This window comes from Kwoniella dejecticola, chromosome 2 (assembly GCF_000512565.2).
Source record: "Kwoniella dejecticola CBS 10117 chromosome 2, complete sequence".
In the NCBI taxonomy this organism is placed as follows: domain Eukaryota; kingdom Fungi; phylum Basidiomycota; class Tremellomycetes; order Tremellales; family Cryptococcaceae; genus Kwoniella; species Kwoniella dejecticola.
Window position 1 is genome coordinate 310,734 of NC_089302.1, and position 22,280 is coordinate 333,013.

The window sequence follows — 22,280 nt, forward strand, 5'->3', positions numbered from 1 at the left end:
TTACCTTGTATGTATTTCTATATCTTCCATTCTATACCATTGATGGATCTCATGACCATACTGCGTTACAAGTTTCCCCAGGACCTAGCATGTTTTGTTGTCGTGAAAAGTGCTGCTTTTTCATGTTCCCCATGATGCCGTTTGACGTCCCTTTCAACAAGTGAGTCGGCCAAAGGAGGGAAGCATGAAGTTTCATCGCGACGTACATGAGACCGGATGAAGGATCAGGCCACAATAGCAGTTGTGACATCTGGTTCATTCCGATCGTTGATCTTCTTGGAGACTCCCCGACACGGATGGCGAGGTGTCCACATGAACGAATCCATCTTTTAGCGTATCTACAGTATATCCATGAGAGTGACTCGTCCATATATATATATATATATATATAGTATCCTATAATAAGTTGACCTGTCTGATTAAAAAGGCTTCCAACGCCAGCGCCACCGCCGTCAAAAGCCAAAAAAACAAAAGCCAAAACTGTTGATGTCAACATCAAAGTCTTCTGTACTGTAACTCACTCCCCCTACATCAAAGCAGCACAAATCATTGTTGAGTCCAACAGCACAAAGTCGTACAATTTGACTGAAGTACAGTATCTGTCAGAGGTGTAAAAGATAGAAGACCAGGAATACCCTCAGCTTCACTGACAGAGCACGAGAAACAACAAACAACAAACAACAAATAACAAACAAAAAGCAAAAAGCAGAAAACGGGAGGCACAATGGTAATGATCAAAGCCGGCTTATACGCCGTCGACCACATAGTCGACGGCTCTCTAACCAACATGCGCTCGAAAGACGGCAAGAGGAAATACGTCATACCTTCGAAATACGAGGATGTGCTCCTAATCGCAGAGAAGAAAAGGGACCATTTCAGGACGGTAGAGTATCTAGTCAAGAGCGCCAGGAGGGCTTATGAGCATGGTGATGCGCAGGTGGGTGAGCATTCATTCGCTCAGATTGATCCGACCTCACAATCACAGTCACAGTACTCATTCATGGCCGTTCCCAAGTCCAACACCAACACTGCCAAGTCCATACTGACTGACATGACCTGACTTCTCACTGAATACTGAGTACTGATTATATTTACGTTACTGGGCTGTTTGGATCTACCATGTGCGAAACGGCATTGTGCCACTACTCCAGCCCTTCTATAGGATCTTCTGCTTGATTTCTGAATATAACAAGAAAACAAAGGGCTCGAGTGGTTGTTTCTCTTCAAACGACCTGAAAATCGTGAGTCAGGTTTGAGGAGGAGCATACTGTTTACTTCCTACAAAAACTCTTTGGTGGTCGGATCGCCACACAAGTGAAAATCGAGAGAAGATCCGGCTCCAGTTCATGGTTGACTTTACTGTATTGCATGGCTGACTCACTCTCACCGCTTGTGGTTCGTGATTTGTAACAGTGCAGCAAGAAAGAACTTAAACAACTCATACCTTCCCACCGATCTTCCATAACGTATATGCGCACTTATGCGGTTCTGATGGAACGACTCGTACCTTTACCCGTGAGTATCCCGTATTATACTGTACTGTCCTACACTGTGAAATTGAGACTGCACCTTGATGGAACACAGTGCAGTATCATCTACTGCATCTCAAATATCAATTTCGTCTTTTTGTTTGCGCTGATGTATGAGTTCGATTCCTTCGATACCCGACCTCGATATTCCCGCTCCAGATAGGTAAAGTCGGCCTAGGCGTATCCACAGCATTCAACACTATCCCCGTACTCGGCGCCCTAATTTCAGCTATTCCCAATTTATTGTCATACTTCATCGTAGCTTTCAGGGTGTCCGCTCCTCTCTGGTTAGTCTTGGAGATCCTCTTCCCGTTATTCTGGGCGACACTCTTTTCGTGAGTCCGCTTCATCCCGAATCATTTTTGTCTAATTAGCAATCGCCCTGAATAGTGACTGTGGATGCGATGGGGCTTATCTCAATGGAGAATGTTGATCACTCAAATGTTTGTAGGTTGCTGGTGCCTTCAGCAGGGACGATACCCGCCGGCCAGATCTCGCCGAGTCGTCGAGCGACACGTAAATTTGGGTTTTGGTTGAAGTTGAGGTTGATCTTATCGCTTGACGAGGCGAACATGTCACAATCGCTCAACGCAATTTTCCCAGGGATCAAAGGGGATGGTACTGATGATCATACGTGGGTCAGGAACACGGACTTGGAGAAGGAGGTGTTCGGTAAAGATCTGAAGATCAAGGAGAAGTTCAGAACGTATAGAGAGGAAAGTCGTAATCGCATCGAGGAGGTTTAAGGATGAACTCATATTGTATTCTCGATGCAATGTGCTTTGCAGATATGTGCGGCGCGGGTTTCAATGTTACATCCTCTTGTCTTTAGCCATCATTGTTTGGTTTATGTGCCCTGTTGCCATCCGTTGAGTCAGCCATCCTTACCGTGCAACTAAAGAATTGGTCTCTTCGATGAATTGGCAGGAAGGAGAAGGTACCCACTTATTTCAAGGATCCCCAGACCAACTTCCCATCAACAATCACCCCCTTCGCCTTGACTTCCAGAATCTCATTATCCGGAACGGACATGAGGTCATCGTCCCAAATGACCGCATCGAACTTTCTGCCTACAGTCAGTGATCCCGTCGTATTGCTGAAAGAAGCATATGCGCCTAAAGTGATCGTCAGGATCGATACTGACGAACGGAGAACGTGGACATACCATCAATGGTCATCCCACGAAGAGCTTCTTCCCTGGTCAACTTCTCAGCAGAGTACCACCCGCCTTTACCATGAGGCGATTTTCCATCTTCCGATAACCTTGTCACAGCGGCATAAAACCCTTTCAAGGGATCAATCGATTCTACTGGGAAATCCGATCCTAGGGTTATTCTACCTCCATGACTGGTTGGCAAACCGTAAGAATCAGCCGAAATCTAACACTTTCCGCGTACAGACGTCGTCACGACTCACTTCAAGTAGCTTCGCCATGCATAAGCACCTTTGATACGTTGAGGACCAAGCCGGTCTTCAGCGTACCACATCTGCCCAGCGATAACAGCCATCAGCCGCAGTGGCGTGCATAAGATGCCTGACTCACATCACTAGTAGCGTGGGTCGGCTGCACACTGGCGATAACTGTCATGCAAAACTGTCAGCTGAAATTACATACAAGCTTGTCGACTTCTGCTCACCTCCTAAACGCGCAGCACGCTCGATATCTGCTTGCGTCATGATTTGAGCATGTTCGAGTCGGAATCTAGCTGATTTGCCTCGTTCTGCATTTTCCCCTATCGCAGCTTCGATAGCATCCAAAACAACGTGCGCCGCTCGATCACCAATTGTATGGACATTCTAAAATTCCTCAGCGGGAACTCAGAATTGAATGAGATTTCATAAGCTCACTACTTGCCAGCCCTACCGATGCGGATCTGTCAGCATCTGTACATCTCGGCAGCTGTATACCTACTCACAGCCTCATACCACTGCTTGATCAAGGGAGCCCAGACTTCTTCTGGCTTCAGCATGAAACCCTTCCATCCCGGCTTGTCGGTATAGTCATCTATCAGAGCCGCGCCCCTAGACCCGAGGGCTCCATCTCCAAACAGTTTGACCGACCGAAGGGTGAAATGCGAGTCTGGACGATTTTTATCAATTTTCCGTGTAATTTGGAAACAGTAGAGGACTAACCCTCATCAACAATTTGCTCAACCTTATCGCCACAAAAGTCTTCGTCCTCGCATTTCAGCTTGTTGATGATCAGCTTCAATTACATAGGCCAAAACCGATCAACAGTTCGGCTCACCATCTGGTAGAATCGTATAGGTAGTTTGCCTTCTAGTGCCATTCTATTAAACAGACATGAAATAAGTCAGTGATATCTTATGTGCCATGGAAGCCGGTAATTTAAGCGCTATCTCACTTTCTCCAGAATGGCACCTCCCTCAAGAAACCTTGGGCGTCATGCACACCTGTTAATCCTTTACTCATAGCATCATTGAGCATAATGTTGAGATATCGTTCTCTGTCCTCGTCTGTCCACGGCGGCCGTATTGCAGTCAGCATGTCGATCGCGTTATCGACCTGTCACTCCGATATCGACCATCAGCTGAACTCACTACGTCACCCATGGACCGCGAGGCGTGTCGAACAGCTCACAAAGATTCCGGTTGGTCTCCTGTTGTCGTCTCTCACTACTTGACCACCCTGAACATCCGGTATATTGTCCCCAAGCTGCCTCAAGATGGCAGGAGATACCCATTCTACATGGAAATCGACCCTCGACAGACTGATGGGCAGGTCCTTGAGGATTGGCGAGGAGGTGAAATCGTCCTATGCCAAGAACATGCCAAAGTCAATATCGCAATTCTCGTGAGGTATTGAAAGTGCTGACTGCATCTCACAGCGGTAGGAAACTCCTTGCCTTCCCAGATATTCTGATCCCAACCTAGACCCTCGATCCATGCGCCTGGCTTCAGTGGATTGTTCTTGACAAATTCCTCGACTCGAGTAATCACTTCTGCGACAGATTTGCAGCCGTGTAGGGGGAGTTGTTGGGCATGGCCGTATATCAGAGGATGACCATGCGAGTCGATGAAGCCCTGGTTTTGATGGGTTTTTCCAAGAAGCAGAAGGTTGAGCAGCGATATAGGTAGGATTGGTATGACAAGTGATTCGACTCACAGGTGTCAGAGTATGACCGGGACGAAGATAAATAATTTTCATGGCATTCATAGGTTTTTGACCATATATACTGGTTATCCACTTTCGCCGTATCTTACCTAATATGATTGATCGCAGCATCAACAACAGCAGCTGGTCAATAAGGACACGACAAGGTCTCCAGACATACAGATCACTCACCGACACTGCCTGTATCCACTACAACACCTTGATCCACTACAACGCACTCAGTCGGTCCTACACCTTCATCCTCGGGAATTGTATACACCTTTGCGCCCTCTTTCGAGCATAAAGCATACTTTACCGGTAGTTGCTGTCCATCCACCGTATAAGACGTAGCGGGCCTGTAGAAGGTCTGGTGTTTCTGAGCGTAAACCACGAAAATCCCTAGAATGAGTAAAGAGAGTGAGATGTGTAACGAGCGAGTCGGATGACCTCTGTTAGGTGGTGGTGGGTGTCGTTGGTACGGTGTGAAAGGAGTTGCCGAGCCTGCAGCAGGGATCCGACGCCTGAGAGTTGGATCAGACATACTACTAGATAGATTACAGCGTAAGGAAGAACATATTGGAGAGAGATATGATAAAACAGCTGTCGTTTTCTGGTGTTATCGCACTGACCCGATGAATTGGACGACCTCCACTTGCAAACACATTTCCCACGGTGGGCAGGATCGTCGGTTGCTGTATGAGCGCAAAAGGCACGAATACCTGGCACCCACATCCATGCAGGTCTCAACAATCAAGCACAGAAGCAGAATGTGTACAGATGGATACTGACACGGCCAAAGCACGAGCAATCGCTACCATTGGAACAGGATTGCGTCTCGACAATGCCCAAACCAACCTGATCAAGCCCACCAATGCGAAGTAGGTCACGCTATACATCACGCCCCAGCTATTGAAAGCTGGGAACGTACATAACGATTGCGCAAATAGCCCGATACTCAGTTCCACCCAGAGTCTTTGGATGAAAATGGGGAACTGTAATCGTCTTTCAAGCTATATCCAGGATCCTCCACACGTGTCTGCGAAAACGGTGCATCAACACGTGCAAAATACCTTCACTAATGACAGTGGACGAGCACGAAACCAAACTTACCTGTAGGTCCGATACCCAGCTCGGGGCGCGGTCATCAATGTATCTTTGGACCCTCGGGTGTTCAAGCTCGACTTCCTATGACGAACGCAGACGTCAGCAGCCGACCCTTGCGTGGTGTAGCGATTAGCATGAAGAACAGAAGAAAGCTCTCACTTCATCGTTATATTGAATGTCCCCACTGTAGTCGTCAAAGCGGGACCCAGAGGGCGAATTTTCATAACCCCAGGCGTCTGTCGAGTAGGTCTGGCGCAACTCTGAAGAGTTGTTGTTGTTGGGACCCGACTTATATCCGCTTTCTAGAATAGATCTAGCTATCGCTTCATCATCCAAGGGGTATGGAGGGCTCAAGGATGCCCCTCGGCTGGTGTCAATGTGGTAAAAGGAGGACTGGTATCCTGCGCTCGGGCCGGGAAGACTCTCGTCATCACCCAAGTATTGTCGTCGGTCCGGTGTGGGTGTTTCATCTCTACTCGGAAATACACCACGGTACTCGGCCGAATGTCCGCCATGATATCCGCCTGAATGACCGTCATCAGAGCTTTCGTCTTCGTCACTACGGCTATAATAGATTGGTGATGCCCTTCCACCGCTCGAATCACCAAAGTGCAGCTCGTCAGTGTCATAGGACTTATGACGTGTCGGACTGAAGGTCGAGTCGTAGCTCTGGCTGTCAGCATCTGAAGAGTTCGAGCGATCAGGCGAGGATCTCAGGAGCTGGTGCAGTGTCTTTCGGTATCGATTCTGGGATCTGTCGGGCCTTGAATATGCGGAGTCGTAGGAGGGGTCCATGTTAGACTGGCAAGAGAAAGAGAACAATTTAGTAAAGCTTCCTGTCAGATCTTGAAAAACGAGCGACCCACGTATGGCATGTTGTCGCTAAATGGCTCATAAAAGCTTTAGAAGATCAAAGCGACTTTTTGTAGTCGAAGAGATATATTTCGACAAGAGAGACTCTAAGTGCTGCGTAAATTCTGCACACCTGGTCCATCGCTTCTGTTAAAGATCTGCTGAACCATACCTTTGAGCAATTGCATCCGCAATTAACCATTCGGCGCTTCCAGGGATTCAAGAGAAAGGATCGATGCAATATGGCAGCTGCCACGCTCAGCACGCCCGTTGAGTACGCTTGAGCTCTGCTTCGTCGCGTACCAGGAAATCGGAATTGCCGTGATTCTGGACAGCTCCTTTCGCGGCTTGAATTGGGACCATTGGGGGTCTGGATTAGTATAGCTACAGTGTACGAACGTATACTTGCCAAGCTCTTGAAGCGGTTGTTTCTGTGTGCTTGCCTCAGAGGTACTGAGGCTCTCTTAAATAGTCGCGAGGGCAATATGGCTGGCTTTACTAGGAAGATGAATTTCGGAGTGATGTGTGTGGACGCATGGTTTACATGTAGTATCTTCTAATCATCGGGAAGAAGTACTATCATTACATACGAAAGACGGATGCATGCAGGTATGAGCATAGCTTATACTGTATCCCGCTGCGGCCCTTGTCAATCAGTGAAACCTGTTCTCGCGAGGTTCCAGCTGAGGGCTTGGGGAGATCATTGACCGATACCGGATCCCCAACCAGTGTTGGAGGGAGCAGTGTAGTCTCCGCCGTAGTATCCACCGGGGGGAGGATCCTGCTGAGACGAGCCAGATTGCTGTGGCGCGGAGTATGGTTGCTGCGGATAAGCAGGTGCACCGCCAGAAGGATATTGCTCTTGGAAAGGGGTATAGGGCGACCAGGCTGAGGAGTATCCAGAAGCAGCAGTGCTATAGCCGTAGGGATTGGCGTCTGAATACCCCCCATGACCTGTGAGGTCCTGATTGAATGGTGCTGATGCCAATGGCTGGGTGCCCCCAGCATAAGGGTTCTGATATCATGTAGTAGTATAATTGGCACCACCGGCTTGATAGCTTGGCGTGTGTGCGTATTGAGAGTTCATCGTGCTTGGATATGGTCCGGGACCCAGCGCAGCATTGTAAGAGGGCGGAGGAGGAGCGGACGCAACGGGAGCGTTGATGAGCCAAGCAGGTGGTTGCTTGCCCGTGGTGCCCGCGAAGTTCGCGGCGAATTGTGGGTCGTAGGGAACGGAAGAGTCTTTGGTTAGGTGATAGTCCAGCAGTGTCTGCCCCGCTGATTTGACATAATTGTGCATCACCTTTGTGGAGCACGGCCAATCGCCCGACCAGCCCACAGGTCTTTCCTTGACTTGATTGAAAAGCTCTTCCTTCACCAACGCTGTTAACGACGTACGTCCGCTTGAAGGTGTCCAGCCATGCTTCTCAGGGTAAGGAGAGCACCTCCATTCTGTCCAGTATGTGATGATACTGGCATTGTGGTTGAAATTCAGATGATTTTCGCTGTCGGTGTTGTAGTCGTATTGATTGTGTGGCCGAAGGTCATATCTATGATCAGCGGTCACTGGCCAGATAGGTCGAAGAGGATCATTTTTCGAAGAGCTGGGCTTTGTCGAGGTCCCGCTGTTTGTCATTGTGGCGGCTAAAGCAGAAAGTTGCAAGTTAGGACCGCTGTGATCAGAGCCGGTGCCGGAGTAGCCGTAACCACCGGAGGGGTGCGACATCTTGCCGTTTATTGGGAGTAAGCTGGTCGCCAAGGTAAAGGGCTGGTCAAGCAAGCAATTTGAGGGAGTGACTTCGTGTAAGTGAAATTACTGAAGAGTCTAAGACAAGCAATCTGCTGCCGTCAAGTGAGATCTCCATACCTTATATAGCTTCAGTCATGAAACACGTTCGCCGTCTGGACTGCAGAAACTTTACGCAAACAGCAGAAGCAAGAATGCCACGTTCACATAACCGAGATGAGTCGCACTTGACCTCCACACAAACGCACGTCCATTGTCAACACAACCTATGACACACTTCTTCATCGACTTCCTTCTTCAGTCCCGACTCAGCTCACTCCAACCATTGTCAACCAAGCATAGCGTTCGTCATGAGCCCGAACATCACGGAGATAGAGTCGACAGCTCGTACGTGTCGCGTCTCGGCTTCTGACCGAGGCTTCTGCAAGCTCCGGGCTGTGACGCTGATGCAATCAAAAATACAGAATTCGACGGTATCGTCAGAGACTTGCCACCGAATCAACTTCTCGTCATAGGTAAGTCATCTGGAATGCTGGCTCTGTGTCCTGTGGAGCTGACAATGAAAGGTAGATTTCCATGCGGTACGTCATTCGTGAGAAGCAGATGCGAAAATCACGTCTGATGCGGAGTGACGCAGGTTTGGTGCGGACCGTGTCATGCTATAGCGCCTGTGCTTGAGCAGCTCTCAAATAGCGTGAGTATTGCAGATTCCGAGTCTAGATATGAATCAAGACTGAGAACCAGTATCGGCTGACTATCACTTTCTTGCAGTACAAACATGTCAAATTCGTTGTGCGTCACCATCTTCCTTGTCCAGGCCTTTCACGTCATTCGAATCATGCTGAATTTCTGCTTCGTTGCTAGAAAATTGACGTTGACAGGCAAGCTCAGCTTGCTCAGAGGTTCCAGGTCAGAGCTATGCCTACGTTCAAGTTCTTGAAAGGAGGTCGAGAAGTAGACGAGGTGAGTGCAGCCTCTCCGTCTCCCCCTTTACCCTCTACCACGACTAAGTGTGACGGTCTGCAATAGCTACGAGGAGCATCCCCGCCTCAGCTCAACAACCTCGTCTCTAAGCATGCCGGTACTCCAGCAGCTGCCGCCAGCTCCTCCTCAGCTTCCTCGTCCACCGTCAAATCCTCCGCTCCAGCAGATACGACCGGCTCGCTGCTCAAACATATAGTCTCGAACGGATTATCATGTCTCAACGAATCATCCGACCACCCTCTTTCTTCTATCGTTGGGCCTAATCCAGGACCAAGAGGAACATCTTACTTGGAATCAGATGTGGATGCGGAATTGTTGATCTCGATACCGTTCCAAGATCAAGTCAAGTTGAAATCCATCTCTATCTTCTCTGCTATCTCTCCATCACAAGCACCGAAGACAATCAAGTTATACATCAATACTCCGAATATCGATTTTTCGGACGCGGAGAACTTCAATCCTGCGCAAGAACTGGAATTGACACCTGAACAGGTGAAGGGAGATAAGATAGACTTGAGATTCGTTAGATTCCAGAATGTGCGAAGTTTGCATATTCTGGTCAAGGATAACCAGGAGGACGAGGAGACTACGAGGATTGATTCTATCGATATTCATGGCACGGGTGAGTAGTTGCTTTCCGTTGGTCCTCTACCTTTCGCCTTGCAATTTCACCTTCTACCCGACCATGCTCCCCGTGCCGCTTGCTATCATCCACGTGTCGCTTCGTTCCATGCTTCTCCCTCCCCCGCAGACATCCCTCTTTGCAAGCTTGTCCGCACCTTGCCATTCTCCGCAACTTGTGTTTGCACACGTGGCTGACACCATTTCTTTCTTTCAGCTGGAGATGCAAGTGCAGACAAGCCCGCCGCTGCGACTCAGCAGGGTGGGGGAGGTGGATCGATGCTGGAGAGACTGATGGGTAGAGGCTAGATTAGCTCTCTGCGGACAGACGGAATCCAAGTCAGATCTGAGTTGCCGTACGTGCGTACGTGCATCGATCAGTCTGTGAGAGCAGGATAGAATCGTTTGATATCTCAGACAGAACAAAGTCGACAAACTAGAACTTGATCTGTGTATGTATGTACAAACATGCATGTCTCTGTGATCTGCTCGCCGTAATTGTTCATCGTCATAAGTTGCTTGGCGTGTCGATGTTTGCTGGAATCCGATCTTAGCCCATTTGGCGCGTTGTGGAGGTTGTCCATCTAGATTTAGTAGGATGACGTATACGAGTAATCGCATAATCGCTTTATCCTATTCAGAAACGTCACCAGACTTTCTTGTGAGACGCCATCGGGTATGCATGAGACTGAGCTTGGGTATATATGTAGTAGCGAGTGAACCACTGCAGCTGTCATTTTCTCTTCTGTCCATTAAATTATCCTCTATAAGATACTCACGTAGCAAGCAACAAAATGCAATCAGTGCTTCACCCGATCATTGGTCCAGCCGGACCCGAGAAGAAAGACCTCACCGGCACTGTGAGTATCATCACTGGAGGTGCATTGGGTATCGGATACGAGGTGGCCAGATTCTTCGCTTTGTACGGGGGTCATGTGGTCATGGTCAACCGAAAGGAGGAACAAGGTGAAGAGGCCATCAGGAAGATCGAGGCTCAGATCAAGGAACAAGGATCGAAAGGATCGGTCGAATGGGTAGGCTGCGATTTGGGAGAATTGAAGCAGGTCAAGGAGGTTTTCAGTGGTTTAGCCAAGAAATTCGATAGACTCGACTATGTGAGTCTCAATCTGCCTTCTCATCCTTGCTACAATGTTACTGATCGAGGATCAGATGGAGTGATGCTGATTGAATTGTGCCCCCCCCCCCCAAAAAAATAGTTGATCCTGTCATCCGGTATCAACTCGAACCAATTCGGTTTAGATGCAGATGGGATCGACCGACACTTTGGAGTCAACGCTTTAGGGCATTACTACGTGATCAATCTTCTCTATCCCTTACTTAGGAAGACTTCAAAGCTGCCAGGCGTGGAGAAAGGATCTGTTAGAATCGTCTTTGAGTCTTCGGAAATGCATCGATTCGCACCAGGATCAGAGGATTCCAAGTCCAGAGGAAGAGGTGTACACTTCGGATCGGAGGAAGAAATTACAGAAGCTGGAAAAGAACTTGGTCCGATCGAGCTTTACGGTAGAACCAAGCTAGCGATGATCTTGTATGCTAAATCCATCAGGGATAAGGTGATCAAGAAGAACGGAGATGATATCTACATGTACGTTTCACTCAATCCCAAGTAGGACGATTCTGATATCAAAGAGTTTTGTCGATCTTAGTCTCGCTGTGCACCCAGGAGCCGTCAATACTGACATGCAAGATCAGGTGAGCTGCTCGAACTGGGTGTAAATAAAGGGACTCTTCAAATGACTGAATACTTCGTGTAGTGGGAGGCTGCATACCCGGGTATCGTCGGTACTATCACCAAGTACGCGACTATGGCTATAGGTCGAGATCCCGAACAAGGAAGTTATAGTGCTTTGTACGCTGCTTTGAGCAATGAAGTAGTAGAGAAGGACTGGAATGGTTATTACCTCAGTGATCCAGTCAGTCCCGTTGATGACGCTGGTCTCCCTCCTGAGATTGTATCGGCTTTGCTAATATTTATCATTTTTCAGGCCACACCCGGTAAAGAGACAGCTCAAGCCCAAGATCTCAATCTCGCCACCGCCTTATGGGAGTTGAGTGAGAGGATGACAAAGAGAATAGTCGGTGACGATGCCCTTGAGAGTTGGAGTGCTTAGATAGGAATTTCGTCAAACATGTCTAGGGACAAAGGCCAAACGTGTCAATGTAGCAATTCATTATTCACCGCATGTATCACATTCTGCCCTTTGCATCGGGATCGACTGTGTGCCTTCTTTCTTCGTCGCACATCCGAAACTCGCTGCAAGTCAAATTCATATTTGGATTGACCGTCAACAAATTCCCGAGCCGAAGGCGCAATCGTTCTTTCTGTCGCCGATTACAAGAATTTCCGCAATTACATCTTATCGCGCCATCACAAAAATCTACTTCGTGACCGATCGTCAACTCCCCATCCATCATGTATACCTATACTACTGAGCTAACGTCACATAGGTAGATTTGGCGAGCTTGCGATCTTCTGGAGGTTCTGTTCGGGTCCTTAATGACGTCGAAGTCGCTGGATTGAAAGTACCGCAAGGTGAGTGAGTGAGTGCCTGAATTCGCTATCTATTGCGTGATGGATAATCAACATTCGGAATACCGTTATATAAAACAGCTCGAAATCTGGAATTCTTCACTCGCTATCATGCGATAAGATGTGATGGATCGCAGAATCACACCATCAGGTACCGCATCACTCTGCGCGAACCTTTTGAGATCTTCCTTCGAGGGAAGGGAGGCGCATCATCGGAAATTTTTCGCTTTCTTATCTATGGTCTTTTACCCTTTTCCACCCGTAGGCCAAGTTCTGCTTTTTCGCACACACATCTCATAAGCCATAGGCTAAAGACTAAAAATACGATGCTAAGGGAGTAAAATCGATGGTATCATCATTCATCATTCTTCATTCGCAAGTCGGAGCCGCCAGCGGTAAGAGCGCAGTGATCAAATATGGTTTACTTACGACATAATCTTTTGACCGTAGCCAGGCCAGCACGATGTGTTTCGGTTAAGTGGACAACGAGATCTTTGGAAATGGCGAATATGCTTGAAATGATTTGAAGCGATAGCGTGATTTTCGACGCTGATGCTGTAGACTAACTAACTGATTTGAGCTCCTGACTGACTTGAATGCATATATAAGTCAATCCCCAATTCCGAATACCGCAGTATCCCTGCATGACCCAAAGCTAAGAGTCTTCGATTCATCCTGTGTATATCCCGGTCGAGGCTTACAGCTCCTCGTCACCTCTAACAAAATGGCTATCCCTGCTCCCCCTGTATCGGCAAACCCTCAACTCACTACGACTGAGGCGATCACACCTGCCCCCACGACACCGTCGTCTCCACAGTCGTATGACTCTACCAAGAAAGAAGGAGAGTACGTCCAGCAGGACGGACAGATAACATACGGGTATGGCAGTACCAATTCGTCAGAAGATGAGCTCTACGCAAAATGGTACGAACCCCCTGATAGCTACGAATCCAAGCATCGCTGGGATCCCAAAGCCACTTGGACCACTGAGGAAGAAACAAAATTGCGAAGGAGGTTGGATCTCAAGGTCGCATTTGTGGCTTGTATCTGTTTTGCTGCGTTACAACTTGATCGAGGAAATGTGAGTTTCGGCTAGTACAATATGTGACAAAACGTCTATGAAGTCAACATACACAAGGACATCGATAAATAAAGCTAACATGCATTCGCTCCTTCTGGATGACCTAGATCACCAATGCTTTGTCCGATAATCTGCTCACCGATGTGGGCATGACCACGAAAGAATGTGAGTTTGTCGTCACGAGGCACTGAGGTCAGCTTGTTAGAGGACTGAGCTGATTTTGCGGTTGATCGTATAGATAATAATGGAATGACCATCTTCTATCTTTGTTTCTTATCTGCCGAACTTCCTTCACAAATGAGTAAGTCTCGATCACCTCCACCTCTTCTCCTGCAAATCTTCAGTCTCTGTTTCTATCGCAATTGAGTCTGTCTCTCGCTGATCATAGTCAAACACGTTATTAGTCTCCAAAAAGCTCGGAAGCGATGTCTGGATCCCGATTCAAATGATGTTATGGTCCGTCGTCGCCATTGCACAAGTCGGTATCACTGGTCGAAGCTCGTTCTACGCTACTCGAGCTTTACTAGGTTTACTCGAAGGGTGAGTAAGCATATCACTTCGACGACAAATTCCAGTAATCGTCTTTATGCTGATATATGGATTGTCTTCTCACTATGTCAATTATATCGTAGTGGATTTATAGCAGACACGATCCTGTATCTGTCATATTACTACACAGCAGCCGAATTGACTCTGAGATTATCCTTCTTCTGGATCTCGTACACCGCCACGAACGTCATTGGGGCTTTGTTGGCTGCTGGTCTGCTCAGATTGAGGGGTCATCATGGTTTACCGGGGTGAGTCCAGCATTCCCTTCCCATTTTTCGAAAGGAAAGGAAAGCTGATCGAGAGGATGGGTCCTCGTAATGTAGATGGAAATGGCTATTCCTCATCGAAGGTGTACTCACATTCGCCATCGGGGCTTGGGCATTCTTTTACCTCCCTGCGAGTCCAACGCAGACCAAGAAATGGTGGAGACCCAAAGGATGGTTCACTGAGTGGGTTCACATAGACTGCTTTTGTCTGTTCCTTCGAATTCTAACACAAATCTCGGGGTCTCGTATAGGCGAGAAGAAACGATTATTGTCAATAAGGTTCTACGGGATGATCCGACAAAATCATCAAGTAAGTTATCAATATGCAAACTGGAATTGGAAGCTGACTTGTGGAATCAGTGCACAACAGAGAAGGACTTTCCCTCGTTGATCTGTGGCGATCCCTAACCGATTTCGACATGTGGCCTCTATACTTGGTGAGTGGAAGTTCCTTTCCCAGGTCGCTGATCGAAGTACGGCACTGTAAACTGTGGTGTACAGTAGTTGGGCTGATCTGTGGACCATCGCTTCCGTAGATCGGCTTAGTGGCATTCATCACCCCCTCAACAGTCCAAGCATACTTCACCCTCACCCTGAAACAATTAAAATACACCACATTGCAGACCAACTTACTGACTACCCCCTCCTGGATCCTCTTCGCCATCGGCAACTTCTCCTGCGCTTACGGGGCCAAGAAACTCAATTCTCGACTACTTTTCGTCCTGGTCCAGCCGATCTGGCATTTGGTATTTATGATTGTCCTGGTGGTCTTGCCGGATCATACCAATAGATGGGCAAAGTATGTGTTACTCACTCTGGTACAAGGGTATCCCGTGAGTCTCTTGCGCCTTTTCATCGTTCTACACTCGGCGACCCTCGCTAGTCTTCTGCAGCATAATCATCAATCGTGTGCATTCGCCTATCATATGGCTCCGAGATGAAATTTTCACCGAGTCGTAGCTGACGTTCAATTGCGCAGTACTGCCACCCAATCCTGGTCTCTATGAACAGCATGAACGCCGGCTCAGTCCGCACTCGAACAGTCGCTAGTAGTCTGTATAACATGTTCGTGCAAGCTGCCAGTCTAGTAGCCTCAAACATCTACCAACCATGTGAGTGGGATATGTCTCGTTATAACCCAATGACACACGAGTGATCATCGCTCTATTCAAGGTGTTCCGTTTATCCTGACTCACTGAGCCAAGCTAATACAATATTGCTCTCTGGTGTCTTAGCCGACTCGCCATACTATCATAAAGGAAACAGAGTCTTATCCGGTCTATCGGCAGCTTCGATCGTGTTAGTACTATTCGCTAAGGCGTGGTACATCTATCGAAATAAACAGAAATCCAAGATCTGGGATAATTACACGACCGCTGAAAAGGAGGATTATCTGGCTAATACGACTGATAAAGGGAATAAGAGGTGAGTCACTTTCGTTTGAACATGATTACAACCACAATGACGAGCGATCTCAACCTCAACCTCAACCTCAACCTCAACCTCAACCTCAACCTCAACCTCAATCACAATCACAATCACAATCACAATCACAATCACAATCACAATCACAATCACAATCACAATCACAATCACAATCACAATCACAATCACAATCACAATCACAATCACAAGCCTGTCTTCTCTCCATGTCGGCGCGTGAAAGTGACTGCGGGACTGATGATATCGTCCAATCTCTTCCAGGCTGGATTTCAGATTCTTACACTAAACGAAGCGAACGGAATAACGTACGGTACACCGATTCGAGGCTGGTCAAGATGAACATTATACATATATTAGAATACAGTATACTTGGAGATTTCCCACTCGCGAATACTAGATCAGATAAATCGTATAGAAATGAAAATCAAATAGAGAATGAATTGTTGATAGAACCATCCAGAGCAGATGCATTCAGGTATATATTATCGTACATCGTCATCCCAGTCTCGCGGGGTATTCTTAATGCAGTATGGGTATATAAATAAGTTGATGTACAGTACACACAAAAGATATGGAATGGCCAAAATACCCAAAATCCAATTGAGATCGAATCCAATGATACTGTCGTGTTCCTGAGTGCTACTCCATCGAAAGTATCGAGCAATGATGGATTTACGCTCGCAGCCCTCTGACACCCACCACCGCAGGCCCAACCGACGTCTTACTTCCCTTCTTCTCATTCTCTTTTCCAGTGCCACTACCGGTCGACATCTTCCCCATTACCATTCCTTTACTTGTCGCGGTCGTCAAAGAAGTCTTCGAGCCATTATCCTTCTCACCCTCGGTATCATATAGTACCGTCAATTTCTTGGTATTTCCGCTCAAAGGCTGACTTGATCTACGCCCAACATTCACATTTGACGTATTGTCAGTCACCAATGTCAATGGTCTCAGGCCCCTCTTCTCCACTACGCTCTTTTTGATTTTTCCCTTGACACCAGCATCGGTATTCGAGCTCGAGGTGAATCCCATTGCAGATTTAGATGTTGCTTTTGAGTTACCGTTCTCGATCGGGCTATTACGCTTTTCGAGGGCCTGGACCAATTTCAATTCTCTCTTACTTTGTTGATGTCGTATTTGTATTTTGGGTGTAGGGTTCGTCGAACCTGATGAGACAGAGTGTAAAGTCTCCGTTGATCTGTTGTTCCTCAGGAAGCTCTGGATCGGAGGATGGGCTTGCATCGACATCGACATGGTCAGACTTGGCATTGACAATTGTCTGGTCAATCCGCTTGGTGGGGGTGGCATTGAAGGGAAAGGATGCGCGGCAGGGTAAGCTGGTTGTCGGTATTCGAATGGTAAAGTAGGGACGGGTGGAGCAGGGGTAGTATGTGCATAGTGAATGCTGGATCGGGCGGGAGTCGACGAGGTCGTAGACGTGTAAGTAGTAGTCGAGGTGTCACAACTTGAGACCGATCGATCGCTCGCTCGACTACTTGATCTGATCTCACTTGCTCTTGACGATCGACCGTCCGATGGAGGCGGAGGAGAAATGACAAATTCGGTTCTTGTGGGTGTATCCATAGCCATCATTCGCTCCATTTCCTCCAGCTGCTCATCATTCGTGAGTATACTACATCCCACACTGAGATCACCCGTCGCTGTTGATTCGGTACTACTCTTCGCTCGTTTGGTGGAAGCGGGCGTCGTGCTACCTAACGCTATAGCGAGATGCATCTCCTCCAGCGCAGATTCTGAAAGCATCGCCAGGGTATCGAGATCTTGGTCGTGATTTTGGCTTCGACCCCTTTGAATGAGACTGCTTGACGACGTTGACAAGGCGAGAGTTGGCTCCTCCGTCATTTCCGATACCCTAGACAAAGACGGCTTGTGCTTCAATGCCATTGCCGTTGGGAAAGGAGGTAAGTCTATCCCTTCATTCTCCTCTTGTGCATCTGTTTGGGCATACAAATCGTCGATTGATCTCCTAACCTCATCCTCCAGGCCCTCATGATCTTGTAATTTCGGTAAACCAAAAGAAGGCTTATGAGTGATCGTCTTTTCCGTTGCAATGGAGTCCGGGTTGCCCAAGCCCAGACTAGCCTGTTTTCGATGCCTCAACTCCCGGGAAGCTGAAGTGGCTGTCTCAGCAGTGAAGTATTCCGAGGCGACCGTAAAGTCGATGGAAGATGAATATGATCCAGTATGACCGTGCTTCCTGTTATTGCTATTATGAGGAGTTGACTGTTTGAAAGAAGCATCGCGGAATGAGGGCATAGTAGCGAACGTCTCATCACCTTGTTCTGGTGATACTGGCATATCTGATAATGGTCTCTGTCTTCGAGGCGTGTCGTTGTCTACCTCTTGGTGATGGGTATGGCCGTCCGGCGCGGAGTGAGGAGCGGGTTCCACTCGGACATCATTGCCGATCTTGATCGAGGGTATGAGCCTGTGTCGTTACAAATAAGATATCAGCTCATGCTGAGTCCGTGGCAACATGTATGTCTTACCCTGGCAAGACTCCAGCTGTCATCCAATCTAAATCATACCCATTCGTTTGAGCTCTCTCGACTGGCGGATTTTTCTCTTTGCCGAAGATAAAGGTAGGACCGTTGGACATTCTGCCTCGTCTAGCGGTACCGATCTCGGCGGTTGCATAGCTCATATCGAATCCGATATCAGTCTCGCCTTCTTGACCACTCGAATAAGAACTGGCTGTTCTAGCAAATTGGGAGACCCGTTTTTCCGGAGAAGGGGCAATTATGGATATGGCTATACCCGATCTTGCAGGTGAAGCGGAACCATCACCATAGATACTCGGACTATTGCCCTCGGACATATCGGCATCTTCAAATTGATCCATGGCCAGTTCGACATCGTTTTCTGTGTTTTGTTGGAAGAGTCCGCTAGCCCGCTTGGCCAACATTGAGACTACACCGCCTCTCATCCGCCTTAAGGTACCCTCGTTCGATCTCTTCGGACGGGTGTTTTCCAAAACCCTCATCGCAGGAACAGGCTTGAGCATCTCGGTAGCTCTCGACAATAATCCACCTCCTTCGATTGCATGGCCACTTGAGATCCATACATCCCCACTCCGCCTAGCGAGTGTCTTCCTCATGTTCTCCTCAGCTTGGATGTCGTCAAAAGTCAAGCCTCCATATACCGTATGTCTGCGACCTTGGCCTCTCGTTGAACCTAAGAAAGTTGTCAAAGACGGTTTTGGCTCAATCATCTTGTGTAGAGTTGGAGAAGCCAAATTCATGGTCGACGCTCGTTTTGGAGCCGGTGGAGTCAATTTAGGGGATGTTGACGACGGCAAAGAAAGCTGAGATTCCGACTTGAGTGCCAGGGAGAGATGGGTTGAAGACGCCCCCTTGGCGGATCCCTTCTTTGAGCGCGCGGCGGAGACGACGGGCAATGGGCGGTATCTCAACAGCCAAGAAGCCAAGGCCAAGAATGGGGACGGCAGAAGCAATGATGTCAAATACAAGACCAAGGCCATATCTGTCTGGGTGTTGAGGAGTAGTGTCAAAGAAAAGCCCTGCGATGAAAGTGTACATGTAAGCTTTGTTTCACAAATGGGTTTCTGCCGGTTGTTCAGACTCACATAACAGACCAAACAAGCGACAACAGCTACGGCCCCGACACCCCGGCCTTGTCTACCCCAATTCTGGAGTGTTTCTTGCTCCCGCTCGACGTCCACCCAATCTCCATTGCCCATCAACAGTTCCATGCTATCCTTGTTCTGGATTTCGAAAAGGGTCGAGCTTCTCGCCAAAGTCGGAGTCGGCGGTAGAGGCATGTCGACAGGCATAGGAGGCGGTAGTGGTGCTCTTCGTTCTGCGGTCGACAACACTTTCTTTCCTTTGGCAACCTTAGCATCAGGTGTTTTATACGAATCGTGTGCTGCGGATGAGTGGTAAGATTGAAGTGTAAAGGTGGAAGAACCTCTTTCGACGGGGACCATCGCCAATGTCTCGCCAGATTGCAGTGCCGTGACTCTGGTGAGCAGAGAACTTCGGCTTTGGGCGTGTTCAGGGGAGACCGGGAATGACGTGAGACTTTGGAATCCCCGTGGTAGAGGATGGAAAGGATCTGGAGAATAATCTCCAAGTATGCTAGCGTCGATCAAAGAGCCAGAGCCAGGTCCAGGAGTAGAATTTACGATATTGTCAGGCATTACGGGCGATCTGTCACCGCCGGGTCGTGACGACTTCGGATTCCTCGCGTGGTCGACTGGCGACAATGGCAAATTTAGCGGTGACGACGATCTTTTTCTCGTAATGGCTGGTTGAGGTGATGCTGGGGAATCAGGGAAAGACCATTCCGAAAGACTCGATGGCGTATTGGTCGGTTCGCTCAACCATGATTTATCATTCATGACTCCCTCAGCCGCCGAGGAGAGATTACTATTATTGTGATGATCTGGCGTAATCAATGTTGAGGTTGATGTAAAGGCGGAAGTCGAGGGAGGCACGGCGAACGAGGCTGACGCTGCGAAGCTGGAGTTGGACGGCTTGGATTTAGGTGTTTTGAACGTATCTTTCGTCGTGTTGGTGGAGACTGTACCGTGGGGAGAGGAATAATCGAACGAAGACACCGGTGTAGGTGGTCTCGCTGCGCAAATCGTCAAGTCATCAATCAACAAATACGCTTTTGCGGAGGACAACTGATCATGAGGACAGGAATGTTAGAAACACTTACAAGGTGAACTCAACCAACTTGAAGTATCTCTCATTCGCTCTATGCCATCTTCTTCATTGAGATGTACAATCTCATTACTCACCCTATAAGTGGATTCTGTATCAGGCGACAAAGCCCTCAAGTGATTTTTCTCATACATGGACAAACTCGATTCTCCCCTCAATCGAATCAAACCTTCTCGCGGATTGCGGGCTACCCGCCACATTCCAATTACCCCACCGCCTGCAACGATGCTCAAGCATAAGGAGGTGTACCCGAGGATGACGTATGACCCGGAAGTCGGTAAAATTGCTGAGAGGACTATGGCAAGTGTCGAGGTGAGTAAGGATATAGGTAAGATCCGAGGTAAGAGGGTTGAGTGCGTGATTCCGCCGTTCTTGAAGAAGACACCTCTGACCCTTGCTGCAGTCGATATGGAAGAGTATTTGGCTTTTTGATTGATGATAGGCGGTTTCGACAAGATTGTGAATATGCTTAACCAAGCAATTGTACTCGGAAGTAAGACCAGACTGGTAGCTATTAATCCCCAATTTGCTATGTCTATCCCGGACTCGCCCGCTGCCAGAGTAGAAGAGGAAGAGGAAGGAGTGATGATAGTGTTCAGAAAAACCCAGCCGCATGATAGGGAGATAAGCGCCTCAACTGAAAGGACAAGGATCAAACATCCTCTGACGCCTAAGATCCCCCGGACTGAATAGTCGACGGAGTGAGATGAGTTCGCAGAGGGTGAACCGGGTCGAGGAGGCAAGTTGAAGAATTCTCGCGGCAAGTTCTTGGATCGTTTAGGATGAGGTATGATATTGGATAACTTCTCCAAGTTCGGTGTGAGGTTGGGTAAGAGCTTGAGTAGTGGTGTCGAGTGATAGAGTGTTATGATCACCAGGAGGAGTAGGGATGGGATGGGTAGTGTTGATAGGAGGATGGAGGGGACCATATTGTCTGTTATTTTCGATTGAAATGGAAGAGGAGACGCTGAAATGGGAGGGAGGAACGGCGACGAGGGAGGGTGTATGCCTGGTAAGGAATATGTAGGTATCTGACAGGTATCGAGTGAGCTTGAATGAGAGAGAATTGCCTTGTCCTGTCGTATCGTATGCTGGAGATGTTCTTACTTGATATTCGGTGATTGCTTATCGTTCGTGATTCGTGATCTGTCTATCGTCGCTGGGTTGTCGGAAAGTAGTCGTTCATTCGTGAATAAGTCGTTTAGTTGTACTGACTATCAGCAGCCGTGAGAAGGGATGAGCCCAAAGACGAAATCGCAAACAATCAAATTGTCATATATCGAAGGGTGTGTCACGTTGACTTGTTTACTCTTTAATCAGTCATGTAGAATATCATTCAACCTATCAACCAACTTTGTCTGTGTGTCAATCAGCGCACGCACTGACCATCAGCAACATTGAATGCACTCACTACACTCCCCATCCTTTGGCTTGTTCCTGTTTGGTATCCGATTCGATCGGCGTCATTCAATCTTGATTTACCTGTTGGGCATTGTAGAATAGCGAACAGCGACCAGTGAATACCAAACAGCGAACATCAAATCAGTAGACGCACAGGAATAGTTAGTCCGGCTCAAGTACAATGAGATGACATATCATACAATACAATATGCAATACAATCTGCCCAAATGATTTGGTGTAGATTCAGACAGATGGCAATAAGTAAGAGCCGGGTCGACGAAAGGAACCCACATCCAAATACCCAAGATTCCTGACTCAAAGTAAATTC

General features: G+C 48.0%; 8 protein-coding genes across 8 annotated transcripts; 4 read left to right on the top strand and 4 right to left on the bottom strand.

Moving 5' to 3' along the window:
- Nucleotides 1-724: 724 nt before the first annotated feature.
- Nucleotides 725-2,275, top strand: I303_101571 (uncharacterized protein; the record flags this gene model as incomplete). Its single annotated transcript, XM_018405638.1, has 5 exons — nucleotides 725-937; nucleotides 1,152-1,241; nucleotides 1,414-1,515; nucleotides 1,689-1,864; nucleotides 1,981-2,275. The coding sequence occupies 5 exons, from the start codon at nucleotides 725-727 to the stop codon at nucleotides 2,273-2,275; spliced, it is 876 nt and encodes a 291-aa protein (XP_018265919.1).
- A 199-nt stretch (nucleotides 2,276-2,474) lies between these two features.
- Nucleotides 2,475-5,184, bottom strand: I303_101572 (uncharacterized protein; the record flags this gene model as incomplete). The annotated part of the gene is made up of 14 exons (XM_018405637.1): nucleotides 2,475-2,644; nucleotides 2,695-2,876; nucleotides 2,946-3,016; nucleotides 3,073-3,110; nucleotides 3,167-3,326; nucleotides 3,378-3,389; nucleotides 3,446-3,609; nucleotides 3,663-3,720; nucleotides 3,778-3,820; nucleotides 3,895-4,055; nucleotides 4,131-4,304; nucleotides 4,376-4,573; nucleotides 4,656-4,753; nucleotides 4,836-5,184. The coding sequence occupies 14 exons, from the start codon at nucleotides 5,182-5,184 to the stop codon at nucleotides 2,475-2,477; spliced, it is 1,878 nt and encodes a 625-aa protein (XP_018265918.1).
- Nucleotides 5,185-5,598: 414 nt separating this feature from the next.
- On the bottom strand, nucleotides 5,599-6,542 carry I303_101573 (uncharacterized protein; the record flags this gene model as incomplete). Its single annotated transcript, XM_018405636.1, has 3 exons — nucleotides 5,599-5,679; nucleotides 5,754-5,828; nucleotides 5,907-6,542. 3 exons carry the CDS (start codon nucleotides 6,540-6,542, stop codon nucleotides 5,599-5,601), a joined length of 792 nt encoding a protein of 263 aa, XP_018265917.1.
- Nucleotides 6,543-7,299: 757 nt separating this feature from the next.
- Nucleotides 7,300-8,325, bottom strand: I303_101574 (uncharacterized protein; the record flags this gene model as incomplete). Its single annotated transcript, XM_018405635.1, has 2 exons — nucleotides 7,300-7,553; nucleotides 7,644-8,325. The coding sequence occupies 2 exons, from the start codon at nucleotides 8,323-8,325 to the stop codon at nucleotides 7,300-7,302; spliced, it is 936 nt and encodes a 311-aa protein (XP_018265916.1).
- Nucleotides 8,326-8,696: 371 nt separating this feature from the next.
- Nucleotides 8,697-10,260, top strand: I303_101575 (thioredoxin; the record flags this gene model as incomplete). Its single annotated transcript, XM_018405634.2, has 8 exons — nucleotides 8,697-8,733; nucleotides 8,811-8,861; nucleotides 8,917-8,927; nucleotides 8,984-9,040; nucleotides 9,118-9,138; nucleotides 9,211-9,309; nucleotides 9,376-9,952; nucleotides 10,169-10,260. The coding sequence occupies 8 exons, from the start codon at nucleotides 8,697-8,699 to the stop codon at nucleotides 10,258-10,260; spliced, it is 945 nt and encodes a 314-aa protein (XP_018265915.2).
- A 485-nt stretch (nucleotides 10,261-10,745) lies between these two features.
- I303_101576 (uncharacterized protein) lies at nucleotides 10,746-12,083 on the top strand (the record flags this gene model as incomplete). The annotated part of the gene is made up of 5 exons (XM_065968368.1): nucleotides 10,746-11,066; nucleotides 11,169-11,557; nucleotides 11,619-11,664; nucleotides 11,727-11,885; nucleotides 11,958-12,083. 5 exons carry the CDS (start codon nucleotides 10,746-10,748, stop codon nucleotides 12,081-12,083), a joined length of 1,041 nt encoding a protein of 346 aa, XP_065824440.1.
- Nucleotides 12,084-13,226: 1,143 nt separating this feature from the next.
- Nucleotides 13,227-16,127, top strand: I303_101577 (uncharacterized protein; the record flags this gene model as incomplete). Its single annotated transcript, XM_018405632.2, has 12 exons — nucleotides 13,227-13,583; nucleotides 13,691-13,748; nucleotides 13,822-13,884; nucleotides 13,988-14,123; nucleotides 14,216-14,380; nucleotides 14,456-14,581; nucleotides 14,650-14,708; nucleotides 14,759-14,835; nucleotides 14,935-15,231; nucleotides 15,378-15,510; nucleotides 15,634-15,823; nucleotides 16,103-16,127. 12 exons carry the CDS (start codon nucleotides 13,227-13,229, stop codon nucleotides 16,125-16,127), a joined length of 1,686 nt encoding a protein of 561 aa, XP_018265913.2.
- A 386-nt stretch (nucleotides 16,128-16,513) lies between these two features.
- I303_101578 (uncharacterized protein) lies at nucleotides 16,514-21,479 on the bottom strand (the record flags this gene model as incomplete). Its single annotated transcript, XM_018405631.1, has 4 exons — nucleotides 16,514-18,290; nucleotides 18,352-19,382; nucleotides 19,449-20,458; nucleotides 20,546-21,479. 4 exons carry the CDS (start codon nucleotides 21,477-21,479, stop codon nucleotides 16,514-16,516), a joined length of 4,752 nt encoding a protein of 1,583 aa, XP_018265912.1.
- Nucleotides 21,480-22,280: the final 801 nt, after the last annotated feature.